Genomic DNA, 14,924 nt, shown 5'->3' with positions numbered 1-14,924 from the left:
TTTTTACAGACTTCAATAAAAAATATATAAATTATTTTGAAAATGTACGAAAGACAAATTTACTATAAAATAGCTGTCACTTTTGTATTCTGACGTAAGAAATGCTAAAGTTTTTATGTAGGACGACAAATAAAGTCTATTTCCATGGGCAGGCAGAGCCCATTATGTGATGCAATGGCTCCAAAACTTTGCTCTCACAAAATTTGGCTTAGCTTTTTATAATTTATAGTGTCGGGTTATTACTTGAAATCAAATTTATGTTGCTATAAATTATTATAGGTACTTTGTATAAATATTATATGCTTTGGACTATATTAATTATCTTTGCTTTTATATATTTTTATCTTTGAGTTTTCCTTTAATTTTTACAAAATCTTAAATACTTTTTTTAACACATTTCCCTTTGATATATAACAATACAATAATAATAATTTATATAACTTAATTATATATGTTTATAATTTAATTATAATAAAATTTTATATCTACATATCACTATAAAATATTTTTTGTCTGTATTGATGTTTATTCAACATTTAATTATGTAGATATAAATGTTTCTTTTTTGTTTTTTAATATTTTTCTCTTTTCTTTTGTTTAATTTTTAATTTTAATTTAATTTTAGAAAAACACTAGATTTTGCGTTTTCTTTCTGTACAATTAATTTAGAAATTATGTTACGCTTTTTTTCATATTTTGAATAAAAAATATTCCCTTAATTTGGAAGTTTTGATATATTTACAAAAAATAAAAACATATTACACAGATTTTATGTCTATTAACAACAAAATAAAAGAAAATATTTGTAATTTTTTTTTTGTTTTAAAATTTTACTACTAAAATGATTATATTTATATAATTTTTAGTTTTATTATTTAATATTTATAAGAATAGGAATGTTTTTTTCTTCTTTATTTTTCTAATAAAAAGATTAAGTATAGGTTTGTAAATGAATAAGGCTGAGTTAGATGAGATGGAGTTTTGGTTTGAGTTTTGAAAGACGTTTATGGTTTAAAATTTATGCGTATTTTAGTTTTATTCATAATGCTTGATGGCTTTTTTAGATGTTGGGCGTGTTAAAATGTCAGGTTTTGAAATACTAAATAGAGCTCTTGTGAACTCTTAACTCCAACGATAAATTGTAACCCCGATAAATAAATTTCAAAGCAATTTTTCGTTCACTTTTTGATTAGTTCAATCTTCTTCTTGCAAAGTGTACCCGTTCTTTTGGCTATTTCAATCAGCTTTAACTGTCAAAATGACAATTGTTGTTTTAAAAACAATACAAATTGGTTGCGTTCAATCTCAATCGCTCTTTGCGTTTAAAAGAAAAGCTGATCCAAAACAGCTGCAGCAGGAAGTCAAAGCTATCCAAGAATTTCTGGTATATGTTGCTATCTGTCAGAGCTTCTGATTGAATTTGAAGGAATTTGAAAATCGTATTCAAAGTTTTATGATTTTGTATGCTTATGAGGCATAAAGGACTTCAGATTCCAGTTAACTGCATCCTTGGAACGCTACACATTAAATTAAACTAACAAGGTCATTTTTCATATGTCATTGATATCAAACTTGGAATTTTAAGAAATTCTTTTTGATGATGCGGTAAGTATCAAAAATATGTCATTAATGGCTGAATCACAAACACACTTCAGCTTCGGCTTCTTCTGCGTTAGGGTGAGCCTGCTTCGAAGTATTTTTGAATGACATTTTTATTATTTCGTCCCTCCAAAAAGCAAATATTTTGTTTGTTGACATTTTTTTACAGCTGTTGAGCTGTCAGACAAAGCAAATATTCAGATAATTGAACTAGAGCTTCCGTTTGGAGTCACATTACGTTACATTACGTTCTTTTTTGTACGATTGGCAAACGAAACGTAAGGTCGAAGCTGAACTCGTTAACGTCAGGTGAAGCCGAAGTAGAAGCGTATTTGTAATTTAGCCATAAAACTTCGCAAACACTAAAACCAACTTATGAGATGTGTGAAACAGAAACTGTATTGTTGCTATCTTTACTTTTTTCCATTCGTTAGTGAATCTAAGCTGTCAAGAGTATTAATGTTTTTTTTTTTATTGGTTGTCTAAACCTCATTAAATGATAATCTGTCAAACAAACAATGAAACCAAAAATGTCATTTAGTGAGTCAAAAGTGAAGCCTTTTTTTGACAGCTGCCCAATTATGGACAAGAAACTTGCCTTAACTTTCATATAAATACATATCTGCAGGGATAGATGTATCTTAAATAACCGAATGTGTTAAAGATTGACCCAATAAAGAAAAAGTAGTGCGAAGTTTTGTTTGATAGTTGAACAATCATGGGTTCGAAACTTGCCCTAACTTAATGGAGGGCTTGCATTTATCTACATCTTTAATTATGAAAAAAGGTAGAGCAGGATATACATATATACCTTAAAAACCGAATGTTTGAAAAATGACAACTTAACGAAGAAGAACTAAATCGAAGTTTTGTTTTGACAGCTGACCAATAATAGGGTAGAAATCTCCTTTTTCCAGATTTGGAAGCGCAGAATTATTTTTGTTATGATATTATAGTAAATTAAGTTAGTGTCCAACAAATAAATAAAGCATAAGGAATGAACAAGGAAGATCTATAGTACCTACGAGTTAAGAGAGTATTATAATAAATCTATCCAAAAAGCCTTCCTGTCAAACTAGATTACGGATAACATTCAGAATGACACTGATCTTTCATATATTTTTTTTTTTAAGATTTAAAGTGTACAAGACATTCCTTTAAAATTGTAATATGTTTGAACCATTATTCAAATGTTCCTTAACTAGGTACATGTCAATTATGTTTAACATCTAAAAACTTAATCATTTTCCTATTTTCAATACCATAACTTATTCACTTTTTTTAAAAGTTTATTTTGAAAGATTTTGTATTTTTGTTTTTGCATTTACTAAATTCATAAATAAGTACATTTAAAAGTTTTTTTTTTTTCAGTTTCCTTGCCTAATACTTATATTTACTATAATTATATTCATAAATAATTTTCTTATCTTTTCATCACGTCATATTTGTGATGGTCAATGTTTTAAAAAATACAATTTTTGTTAAAAAAGCTAAGTACCACAATGCTTTCGTTTATCATTTTTATTTTTGTTTTATTTTTAATTTTCCTGAAGAAAAAGAAGTATATAATGTAATAGTTATAAATATTTTTATAATATTATGTAGAAGACAAATTATTATTAAAAAGAGAACGACGATAGTTTTTTTTTTTAAAGATTTAAATAATAAATTATAGAAGACTACGAACAAACAACAATATTTGGTAACGATCGACTAAATCAAACGTCAGTTTCCGTACTACTGATATGCAATGAACTAACATCACTTCCGGTATGATTTGTCAATTGGGCAGCACTGCCAGATGTTGGTGTCAATGGCGTTTGATCTGTCAGTGGTGTTGAAGGTGGCGCTGCAATCGCTGATGTCGATGATGATGACGTTTGGTTAAGCTGTGACTGGGACTGTGATTGCGGACTGGTTGGCGTTGGTGTGGCTGGTATTTGATGCCAGTTGATGCTATTTTGTGAGGTTATATTACGCGATTTGACTAGTGGTGGGTTTTTGATCGACGCCGAAAATGCCATACCTCGACGTAAAGTAGCTCTGCAATGTTTTTTTGATTTTTTGAGAAGAAAGAAAAGAAAGTGGATAGGTATTAATGTTTTTCAACACATAATAGCAGTGCACTTTCTTTATTCATTTCGTTCAATAGGATGTTAAATGTAAATGTATAATTGAACAGCATATCATAACAATCGAACAATAAATTGAAATATGATTAAAAAGGTGAATTTTAGAATTTGTATTTAAAAAAGTGGTGAATAAAAAGAATTATCAAAATTTTTAAATGAAATAATTATACGAATATATATGAATTTTTAATATATAAGCCAATTTTCGAAATGAATAAAGACATACACCATGCATAAAATATTATTATTTTTGTAAAACCTTTACTTATTCTTCTTCTTTTGAAATTAAGAAGCAAAACTTACCTCGTTGGACTTGGTGGTGGATATGATATACCACGATGACTAGGCGATAATAAATTGCCCGAATGACTACTTGTTGGTCCAGGTACAAGCAACGTATTGTTACTATAAGTATGGTAAAGGTTACTACAATAAGAAGAACAATAACAACAAAAAGAAAAAGAACAGCAATTAAAACACTACATTGACTTTGAGCGGTGTTTTGTGTGTATTATGTAGATATTATAATTTTGCAAACATTTTGTTTTAAATAAATACATATTTTTTTAAAAAATTTAAATGGTTTTATTCTTTTTAATCCTCAATGTTATAATGAAATATAAGTGCTGGTTTTAGTTTTTATCATTCGAATTTCTTGCTAAATAAGATGAAGTGTGATAAGTGTGGTGAATTTAAAATGTCTCCTCAAGGTTGCAAATTTTCACTTGAAGTTAAAAGTTAGCTGGAATAAAATGTCAAGTTGAAGTAGCCCTGTTTTGGGAGAGGTGCTGAAGTGGAGTCTTTTTTTTTAACTATAGAACACAGGAAAATACAGCTGCCAACTTTCAAATAGTTTTATATATTTTAACCTCAAAATGCCAAGTGTCAGTTCAAAGCAATAAGAGTAACCTGTCAGTTTGACATCTATTCATTTTGTTTATATGCCAAGATATTTTTTTGTTAAATTCTTAAACACATTTGCTTCTTAAAAAAAAAATTGTTTAGTTTCGTCCAATTTTACTTTGGTAAGTAACGTTCTTTCTTTTTTTATGAGTTCAAAAACGTTTCTAATTATTGCCATGTGTCATTCGATGGTTTGTTTCGTCAAGGTAAAAAATTTCGTTAAGTTCCTGTTTGAAAAAAAAAATTCAGTGATAGTTTTGTATATAAAACCTATAGCAATGTCATCGTGGGTTTTTATGGGGGCGTCACCTAGTGGCTACGGCGACATTAGGTTTTGCAGTTTTACACTTCTAACGCCCGCCACCTGGAGGCTATTGCGAACGTTAAAACAGTTCCATGATACTACTTTAGATTTTATATACAAAGGTGACAGTTTACAAACAAAGACTTTTTAATAGTTTCACTCGAAATTAGATTAAGGTATGTTTCGTTAAGTTTGTTTTTTCCCAATTGCATTCATGAAAAAAAATTTAAACTGAACTTTAAGCTTTGATGATGAAACTTTAAAAAAAATCAACCCTAAAATTGTGTAACGACTGTAAGCCTGATGTGTTTCTTTGTTTTTTCTATAAAAGCATAACACATTTAGAAATTAAAAAATCAAACAAAAATTGATATTGGTGTTTTTTTTTTCTTAATAATTTTGATTTAAACTCGCAGGCAACTTAAAATTATGTACAAATCTTTTAAGTCGTCACAACATAAAGACACACTTTTAAAAATTATTATTTACAGCACATCCTTAAATAACCATTATATTTTTATTTTTGTTTTCTTTTTATTTTACATAAAATAAAACACAACTCACGATTGACTATGGTGTAAATTTAAGTTTGGCAAACTCTGCCCAAGATGGTTGATCGGTTGCACTGACAAAGTATTGGACGAAGTTATTATTTTCTGCTTATGTGGACTAGTAGCTAAAAGTTTGGTTTTTGCACCAAATCCTTGATTTGTACCTAGAAGATTAAAAATTCATTAGTTCATATTTTTCTTTCTTTCTTTCAAATTTTCCAACCTTCGTCACTTGAAAGTGAATTTGTCTTTTCGAACTCAACAGAAATATTCCTCGAATCATTCCACTCGACCGATCCACTGTGACTATTGTTCGCACTTGATACGTGACTGCAAATCGAACTGTTGATGGGGCTTTTCTTAACCCCAAGGGAATCCGCAGTTCCACCACTAGCACCACTGCCCCCATAACGAAAACTGTCCAAATTATTAGCACTGCCTTGTTTCAGTCTTGCGTAGATATGTTTTGCCCGTTTCATTGATTCGTACCAATTCTTCGCCTCCGAACACTGAAGTGTAAACGCCGAGGTCGCAACCTGGAACTCATTTAGATAGACACAATTCAGAGTGTTGTTATTGTGTTGGACAACTAGTCGGTCGGTAAGGTAGGGTTGTCGGATGACTTTTAAAGCGCCAAGACCTTTTTTCGCTATAGTCTTGCAAACCAGTAGAATGTCAGTTAGTAGAAAGCAATGGACATCGGCTTTACCCAAATTGTCTTTATATTTATGATCGCCTTCCATGAAAAGATGACGCACTTGGTGAGCGGGACAACCTTTCATGGGAGCACATAAGTCAAACATGACACTGTGTTGCTTGATAAGCTTTTCTAAGTGCTCATTGTTGGTGTCCTATGGAAACATATTGAGTAAATGAGTGTGGTGAATTTGAAGAGGATTAAATAATCTAAACTTACCACAACATCATATGATTCTATTCGTGCCATAACACCTTTAAGACGCTCATTTTCCTGCCTCGTTGTCAAATGGTTATTCACACTACACACGAAATTTTCCACTGAATGAATCTGAAATGACATTTAAATGACAGACAATTTTATTCACCACACCGATTTTTGACAGTTCAATAATAATTACCATTTCATCTATTGCATCAGCATCATCTTCATCTAAAACATGCCTTCGTATCGCAGTTAGTAACAAATTATATTTAGTCAGTCTTTGCATAGGCCGCACCAATATGTCAGCCAATCGCAAACGATTGCACATCTTTTGTGATTCACACCACGCCAGATAAGCCGTAAAAAGTGCATTATTCCGATTCAGTTCCTTACAATAAAACTGACAAGTGCTTTGTTCGGCACAATACTTTTTGTATGGTGCAAATATCGTTGCAAAAGTGACGAAACCTTGACGAAAATAATCTATGCAAAGTGGTGCATGAGTGTTAATACTATTTGCCACCATTGGATACAAATATAATGTCCAAAATTTCAAATTAGCCTCACAAATGTCACGTACGTTGGAGAATAATTTGTGTTGGTCAACATCGGTAAGTAATTTATCTTCTTGTATTGCCTCAAGACAGGCAAGAAAAAGCTATACAAAGAAATTATTTTTTTACATATAAAATGTTTTCGTTAAGTTTGAGTAATGTCAATAACTTACATCAGTGACAGTTTGCAACGCATGAATATAATAAACTTCCGTTGTAACTAATTCCCAAATGGCCGTTTGTATTTTTATCTGTACATCCGACATATTATCACAGTGAACAAAATCCTTCCAAGATGAGTGCATATTATCTAAATAGTCTTGTGCTGCATCGAAATCTTGATGATCGAAACTCAACGAAGCTGTTTTTTGTGGTACGCCATTTTTGGCATAACTATTTAGTAATTCACAAAGTTGACTTTGATGGGGATTTTTGATGCCGAACAAACCGGACCAACGTTGTTTCAATTGCTTGCCAGGTATACTTCGTTGTTCCGATTCGGTGGTTTCTTCAGTTGAAGCCGATGACAGTAATCTTGGTGGGCGGGTACGGGAACCCTACGACAAAAAAACATACAAGAAAATTGAACGAAAGTTTTTAAAATGTAATTTTGTTTGATTTTTACAAATGAAGCAGCTTTTTGAAGAGTTTTCTTGCCATCCCGTTCAGTGATGACCAAATGTCGGCCAACTAAATTCTCAACATCGGTGTTTTCTTCAAAAGAACTTGTATAAGGCGGGGATCCTAAGTTTTTAAGGAAAGCAATTACAAATTGAAGGTAGGTTTATAAGAAGTGACACAATAAATATACCTGATTCCAAAAAACTAGGCAAATTATTGTCTGTTATAATAATTTGTGAAAAACTAAGATTCCTCCGTCTTAGCGAACTGTTTAAAGCTTCCCTGCAAAATCAAGTTTCAATATTTAAGTAAATTCAATCAATCTAATAGATTTTTCGTTTCTTGGAACTTACGATAGCGTCACACCCTTAATTGCTGGTATAAATTCTTCTTCTTGACATCCATTTTCCAAACAAAAACTCACCGAAAAGAATTCCGAACTTGATATCTAAATTAAACAAAAGAAATAAAGAAGAATAGAAAAAGATAAATAGTAAATAGGTTTAGATAACAACTTTTCAAATATAAATCTGTAATTGAAAAATCCTCCTCTCATGATGACGATGAAGATATTTCATTTTCCACCACCTACCAGCATACGGATTGGTCATAGTTTCGGAACTAAGTCGAAGAAGTACTTAATCCAGATCTAAATGGATCTGCCAAATCGGATTGAAAGATTCTTCAGATGGGAACAAAACATTAGAGAAAGGAGACTTTTTTTGAAATTGGGTATTAAGGTTTTTTGTTTTGATGTTGATGGAATTTCATTTGCATTTTGAATCTTTGTGAATTTTTAAGGGAATTTACTCCTAGAGAAGTTAACAGGTATTAACTGAATAACTGATTTGGTTGTCACTAAAAAAAGTATTGGCCCTTGGGTACTTAAAGTTTCTTTTCATATGCTTCATGACTTGAAGAAAATCAATCTTAATTATGATATATAAAGCTGGTTAAGCACTTCGGAAAGTTGTCGAGGTTAATAGGTTACGAATCGTAACACTGACTATTTGTGCTAAATGTTGCTGAATGTAAAGTATAGTTTTAGAAGAGAATGAAATATAATAGATTTAGTCTTTTTGCATATTTAATATTTTCTACACTTTAAATTTTGAATGATTTTGACAACCAAACTGCAGGCTTTCAATATTATTAAGGTTTTGAAATACAATGAAAAAGTATCGAAAATAATGTTGAAAACAGGTATTTCTAAAATTTGACAGATAGTTATAATCAAATTTTGGATTCAGCATTAAAATGACCTGAAAAACGCAAAACTATAAAAGCATTAAATTCAATTTTTTTTAAAACTTTATATAAAGTCAAATGATGACTTAAAAGTTATTAGAATTTCCAGAAATTACGTAAGGTTCTACAATTCGTACTTTGAAAGTCATCATACAATTTATTGTTAAAAACTAAATTGTGGTAAAAAGCACCGTTTTCGGTTAGTTAGAATTGTATTTTTAAAATTTAATTTTGAATGTGTGTATTGTTTTTTAAGTGTAGAATTTAAAGTTGGCAACACTATTGTCACCCGTAAAGTGATTTCTTAACTTCCCATAGGAAGTTATTATAATGGGTCCCATTTGTCGAATTGAAAATTTTGACATTTCTCGACGTTTCAAGGTCCCTAGAGTCAAAATAAAAGATTTTTAGAAAGATGTCTGTACTTGCTAGTGTACGTACGTTGGTTTTTTCGTCGTTCATAGCTCAAGAACCAGTAGAGATATCGACTTCAAATCAATTTGTTATTTGATCTCCAAAACAGTCTTTCGCAACGAAAAATAATGTTTTTGACATCTGGTAAAATTTTGAGAAAAATCAAATTGACGGTTTTTTTTAAAAAAAATAAAAACCTTAACAAAAAAATTAATAAAAGTTGGTAAAAATTCATTTTCGACTCAGATATCTTTTCAAAAAATTGAGGTACTGGCTCGAAACTGATTTTATCTATTACAAAATATTGTTTTCGATATTCAGTCAAATTTTGAGAAAAATAAAATTCATAGTTTTTCTTACAAAAAAATAAAAACTTGAAAGAAAATTTATCAAAAGTTGGTAAAAATTAATTTTCGATTCAAACTAAACCAAACTAAATAAAGTCCAACGTTATGAATACCTTTCTCTACTTAACACCTCTTGATATACTGGGCAAACAAATAGCTTTAAGCTCTGTTATTCGCTTTAAAGCTTCATCGCAGTGGGTTAACAACATTAGCCACTCCGCTATTCTTAAACATTCACAATAAATTCCAAAGCACCCAGACTACACCATCCCCCAACTGCAATTTGACTGAAACTTCCATATTTCTATATCTTCTAGATCTTTCTGGGAGGACAAGGCATTCCTAGAAGACGGGTCAATCCATTTTTACACAGATGCATCAACAAAACAAATAAAGTGGATGATGGAGGTGTGTACTCTGAACGACTAAAATTAAGTCTCCTATTCCGCCTTCCCAATCATTGTAGCGTATTTCAGGCGGAACTTTTGGTGATAAAAGAAGTCTTGTCTTGTCACTTAAAGAAAACGTGATATCAACATCTGATATCAGCATTTTCTCAGATAGTCAGGCCACTATCAAATCTCTGGGCTCTATCTCTACAAACTCTATAACAGTCTATATCTTTCAATCATCTCGAATGGAGATGGTACAACAGTTTAATACAATTCACCTTTGCTAGGTACCGTGCAATAGAGACATTCCAAGAAATTGTAAGGCAGATAAACTAGCCAGAAATGGTAACTCATAGCTCATAAATGCAAAACTTACCTAGGAGAATTCTTCTATAGAATTTTTAAATTAGCGTGGGTAGATTTTGGCGCCCCATGGCGACCATTTTGTTTTGGTGACATCTGTCAAATCTTTTGCTTATTATTTGCTGCGTTCAATCTCACACAGATGGGGTATCCGGATACCTTTTCGTTAGTGTTTTACGTGTAAAATAACAGCTGATCAAAAACAGCAGAGATGTCAATAAAGGAATCCAAAAGTATCCAAAAATTTCTGGGGTATGTAGGTATCTGACGAAACAGCTGATTCAACACATGGTTAAATTTCAAGAAACTTGAAAATTGATTTCAGCTTTTTGTATTTGTTGGTAAACAAAAAGATACAAAATGTTAGTTGAAGTTGTATTCAAGGATGTTCTGTTCATAATAGACTATGAAGAAGTTATTTGCCTCTGAATTTTAAAAAGTCTTCCAAACTATATCTAGGTATTGTCACTTCATAATAGTCCTCGTTTCTGTTAGGATAGTTTTCTGTTAAACGTAAATCGTTCAAGACCGGAGATTTCGCAAGTAAATTATTAAATTTAACATAGATTACAGATTAAGGTTATTTCTTATTTATTAAATTGTTACGTACCTAATAATTCATCATCGTCCGACGAATCACTTGAATTATGCATTAAATGTTTTATCTTACAACAATTTTGACTTCGAAGCTTAAATGTTTCTATAATTTTTGTGAACAGCTATCCAACTCGTTCAACAAGGTATCTTAAAATCCACCTATCCAAGATATCTTATCCAACACGAGATTGAACGTAGCCATTCAGTTGTTTATGCCAAATCATCATGACAATTTATACGATTGAACAGCACATTCAAATGATAAAACTTAATAATTATCAAAATCAGTGTTGGTCAAAGGAGACGTTTCGCACATTGCGCCCGCTTGACGGTAGACGTTAAGTGGCCAAATTTAAGTACGTACAAGGAACGTGAAAGTGTACAGCAGAACCCAATACAGTCAATTCATCGCCATGCATAGAAACGCGGCCTTTCGCAGACTTCAACTTGGCGAACTTTGCGTCGGTCCTTGGGCTTACACCCATACAAGATACAACTGACCCAGGAGCTGAAAGTTCATGAAATGAGAATCGTTTGGAAGAGGTCCTCAATTTTGACCGATAAATCGTCTTTAGTGACGAGGCACATTTTTGGCACACTAACCCACGTGAGGTTTATCAGTTGTTCCAGCAGGATGGCGCTACGTGCCACAGCTAACACAGCTATTTGTTTGTGAATTATATCTGTCAGAAAATAATTTCTTCTTACTTAGGGTGATTTGGAAAAAAATTTAGATGATGTTAACTTATGTGACTTTATTGCTTTCATTGCATTTAAAGGTTTCTCACGCACTTAATTTACTATTTGTGCCCTTTTACTTGGGTCTTCTAGAACTATTTTGTCTCTATTTAGAACGTTATCAAGTCGAAATAAGAAGATTAGAAATTTACTTTTTTTGGCAACACACCGTTAAATCAAAATGAACAACCAGCCATAATTCTATGTGATGAAACTTATGTTTACCTTCAAAAAAGTTCTAAATGTAATTTTCAAAAACAAACAAACATATAATCCGCATAAGATTCAGAATTCAGTGAAACCATTTATTTGCTAAATTGGGTTGTGTTGGAGGTTGTTAATAGACGTTTGGATGAAGCATGCTATTGCAATTGTTGTTGGTATAAGAACTGTTGGTTGTTGAGGAACACGGCTGGTCAAGGTTCATCGCTCGCTCCTTTAAACTTACTTTAATGGGAAATTGAATAGAAGTGTTATTAATTGAAATAGTAAATCTGTAGGAACTATTGGCATTTGAATTGGGATTCAAAACAACATCGTTTCTTGTTGCTAGAATCGACCTTTGACAGGAAAATCGGGTAAACAATTCAAAATCTTCTTTTATTGTCACATATCCCCGTCATTGGTTTTTAACAGCTCATCTTCTATATATTAAATAGAAAATTAGGTAGGGAGGTAATATGTACCCAACCCACCGATTGAAAGAAGAAACGCCTAACGATAGATCCAAAAGATGGCAGCACCTAATGATATGCAACTAATTAATGCTCTAAAATAAACAATATGTTGAATATCTTATTTATATTATAAGTGTTACCGGCGGAGCGGCTCGAATGAGCAGCGCATGAGATATTTTCCGCGGTAAAAAGATTAAAACATTCTCTAGTCTTGCAACTACCTGAACTCGAAAATTCATGTCATAATATTGATTCATTGTGACGTGAGGGACGGACAAACAAACAAACAAGCAAACAAAAAAATTTGAAGGTGCGTTTATTTTTTTCATAACCTCACTATATAAATTATTCTTAATCTAAGGGGTGTTCATAAACTTTTCATATTAAGTTTGCTTAAAAGTAAGTATTTTCTCGTTAGGAAATGTTTAATTATGTATCAAAGTAAAGGCCATAAATAAAATAATAAAAAAATACATGTGATCCCTGATTATTTTTTAAATATCGTTGTTTTAAATCTAAGTAAAAAACACGTTATTTCCATGAAGTTCATACTAAATATGTTAATAACACGATATAAAACAATATTCAATTAATTCGCAAAAAAATTGATATCAAAAATATTTGCCTACGTGTCTTATATCGCAGGATATAAGAAGTTTCCCTAAAAAATGGAACCCATGTTAACTAACTTCAGACTCGAATATCTTAAAAACCCCATCAACGATATTGAAAGATTTGGAACACATTAAGTGCCTTCACCTTTCATTTGCTACCACTTTCAGTAGTGAACGCACTGATTCCAAAAGTGGAGTAACTCTTTCGTTTATTAAAAACTTAATATAAGTTTAAAAAAGTACGTATACGCCCAAGTGCATCTTTATAAAACGTTGTTTTCTTACAGAACCTAAAGAATTTTTGTTTTTAGATTTTGTGTCAGCGAAACGGTAAGAACTTATATAGAAAAATCTTTAACATTTTCAAATCGTCACGTCACAAAGGCGTACATTTAATTGCAAAAATCAGGAACGCAAGTCACATTCTTAAACTTAAAATCAAGGTTAAGTCAATAAAAATTCACTTTCGCAGCTTTCACAATATTTTACTCCATTCTTATCTTAAAAGGATATTCGCTGTGTAAGTTAGCGTGGAAAAAAAAGACGTTTTTGATTGTCCTTCCTTCATGGATCAAGCCGATGTGCACTTTCTAAACTTCTGTTTGTGATTCCTAAGTAAATAACGACGTTGTATCACCTTTACGCAAGACTTTGACATATTTGTCTAGCAGTCAAAAGTTACTTAGAAGGAAAAAAAAAATACATATGAGTTGTATATTTTTTGGACTATATTTGTATGTGTGTATACATGACTTAAGTGAGAGAGGACAATAATTTCCTTTTAAGGCTATGACATTGTTAAACCTTAGAAGAGAATAAAAATCTAAGAAAAAATTGTATTCAAAAAAAGTAAAAGCAAATGCGTGCAAAATGTGCATTAAGGATTTGCATCACGCTTATAACGTTCTTATCCTTAAGTGCTTGGAATGTGGACGATAACGAGGACAACAACGATAAAACAAACAAAAACAACAATGGAAAAGAAATCACTGGACCATGTCCTTTTAGTTTCTATACTTTTTTTTAACAGGGATTTTTTTCTTCGCAATGAAAGTCCTTAGAAGGATATATGTACGAGTGCACAAATTTTCTTGAAGTTAATCGCAGAAAAGTTTTTCTTTTTTCTGTCTTCTGTATTTAGCTTGAACTCGCAAAGTATAGCAACAAAAGAAAAAATAAAGAAACGAAGTCAAGTAAAGTGTCCATCGTCACGATTGGTGTCCTCCAAAGTACGGAGGTCCTTGAATTTAATTTTCCATCCATGTACAGACAAACGTACATATATACGGATGAGTATGAGAAAAAGATTGTCAAACACCTGGGATTTTATTTTCTGTTTTTCTTCGTCATTATTTTCTTTATTTATTTTTTATTTTGCAGGAGCAATAAACTTTAAAGTACAAGCGAAAGTCAGAAAAGTGTTGCAGCAGGGTTGGATACATGTGCAACCTTTAGGAAGGACATTTATTTGTTTCTTTTTTTATTTCAGGACAAAAGTCTCTCGTATGTCCTGTCCATGGAGTAGGAGTGTATTCGTACAGAAGTTTCTGCACAGAGAAGTCTTTTGCAAACTGTCAGAAAATTGCTGTGTGAAAAGTTCAAAGTTTTAAGGTAAGGTTGACTTTTCATATTATACCTCTGCATTCATACCTACGAGTATTTCGAAATTAAATTGCATAGTCATATTCAGTTGACTTTTGCATTTATCTGGATTTCACATTTAATGGGAATTGGAAGGTACAAAATAGTTTACTGGAAATAATGTAGGTTTTTTTTTGAAGTGTCGTCCATCTTCAATCTGACAGCGTTAAATTAATTCAATTGAAGTAGATACAAGGTCTAGCAAAAGGCATAAACTTCACTTTGAAAATTGTAAACTAAATAAAAACATTAAAATCTCTTTATTAGTACTGATTTTTAAGGTATTGACAAATATTGTGTTCGCTAAGATTTGTAAAATTGAAAATTC

General features: G+C 31.5%; 1 protein-coding gene across 5 annotated transcripts in view; it reads right to left on the bottom strand.

The window, feature by feature from the left end:
• Positions 1 to 914: 914 nt before the first annotated feature.
• Positions 915 to 14,924, bottom strand: part of LOC129941186 (pleckstrin homology domain-containing family G member 5) — a 438,783-nt gene continuing 424,773 nt past the window's right edge. For 4 of the 5 annotated variants that reach the window (XM_056049756.1, XM_056049758.1, XM_056049754.1 and 1 more), the window contains 10 exons: positions 7,919 to 8,013; positions 7,756 to 7,847; positions 7,570 to 7,688; positions 7,118 to 7,501; positions 6,587 to 7,048; positions 6,406 to 6,516; positions 5,713 to 6,340; positions 5,503 to 5,653; positions 4,035 to 4,157; positions 915 to 3,642 (listed from right to left, as the gene is read on the bottom strand). In XM_056049756.1, the coding sequence (XP_055905731.1) occupies positions 3,318 to 3,642; positions 4,035 to 4,157; positions 5,503 to 5,653; positions 5,713 to 6,340; positions 6,406 to 6,516; positions 6,587 to 7,048; positions 7,118 to 7,501; positions 7,570 to 7,688; positions 7,756 to 7,847; positions 7,919 to 8,013 (2,490 nt within the window). In that variant the 3' untranslated portion in view covers positions 915 to 3,317. The remainder of the gene's footprint in view (positions 3,643 to 4,034; positions 4,158 to 5,502; positions 5,654 to 5,712; positions 6,341 to 6,405; positions 6,517 to 6,586; positions 7,049 to 7,117; positions 7,502 to 7,569; positions 7,689 to 7,755; positions 7,848 to 7,918; positions 8,014 to 14,924) is intronic. The other variant, XM_056049755.1, reaches the window with a different exon arrangement.

Source organism: Eupeodes corollae, chromosome 1 (assembly GCF_945859685.1).
Source record: "Eupeodes corollae chromosome 1, idEupCoro1.1, whole genome shotgun sequence".
NCBI lineage: Eukaryota > Metazoa > Arthropoda > Insecta > Diptera > Syrphidae > Eupeodes > Eupeodes corollae.
Note: the sequence above shows the minus strand (reverse complement) of the source record. Positions and strands in the feature narration are given on the sequence as shown.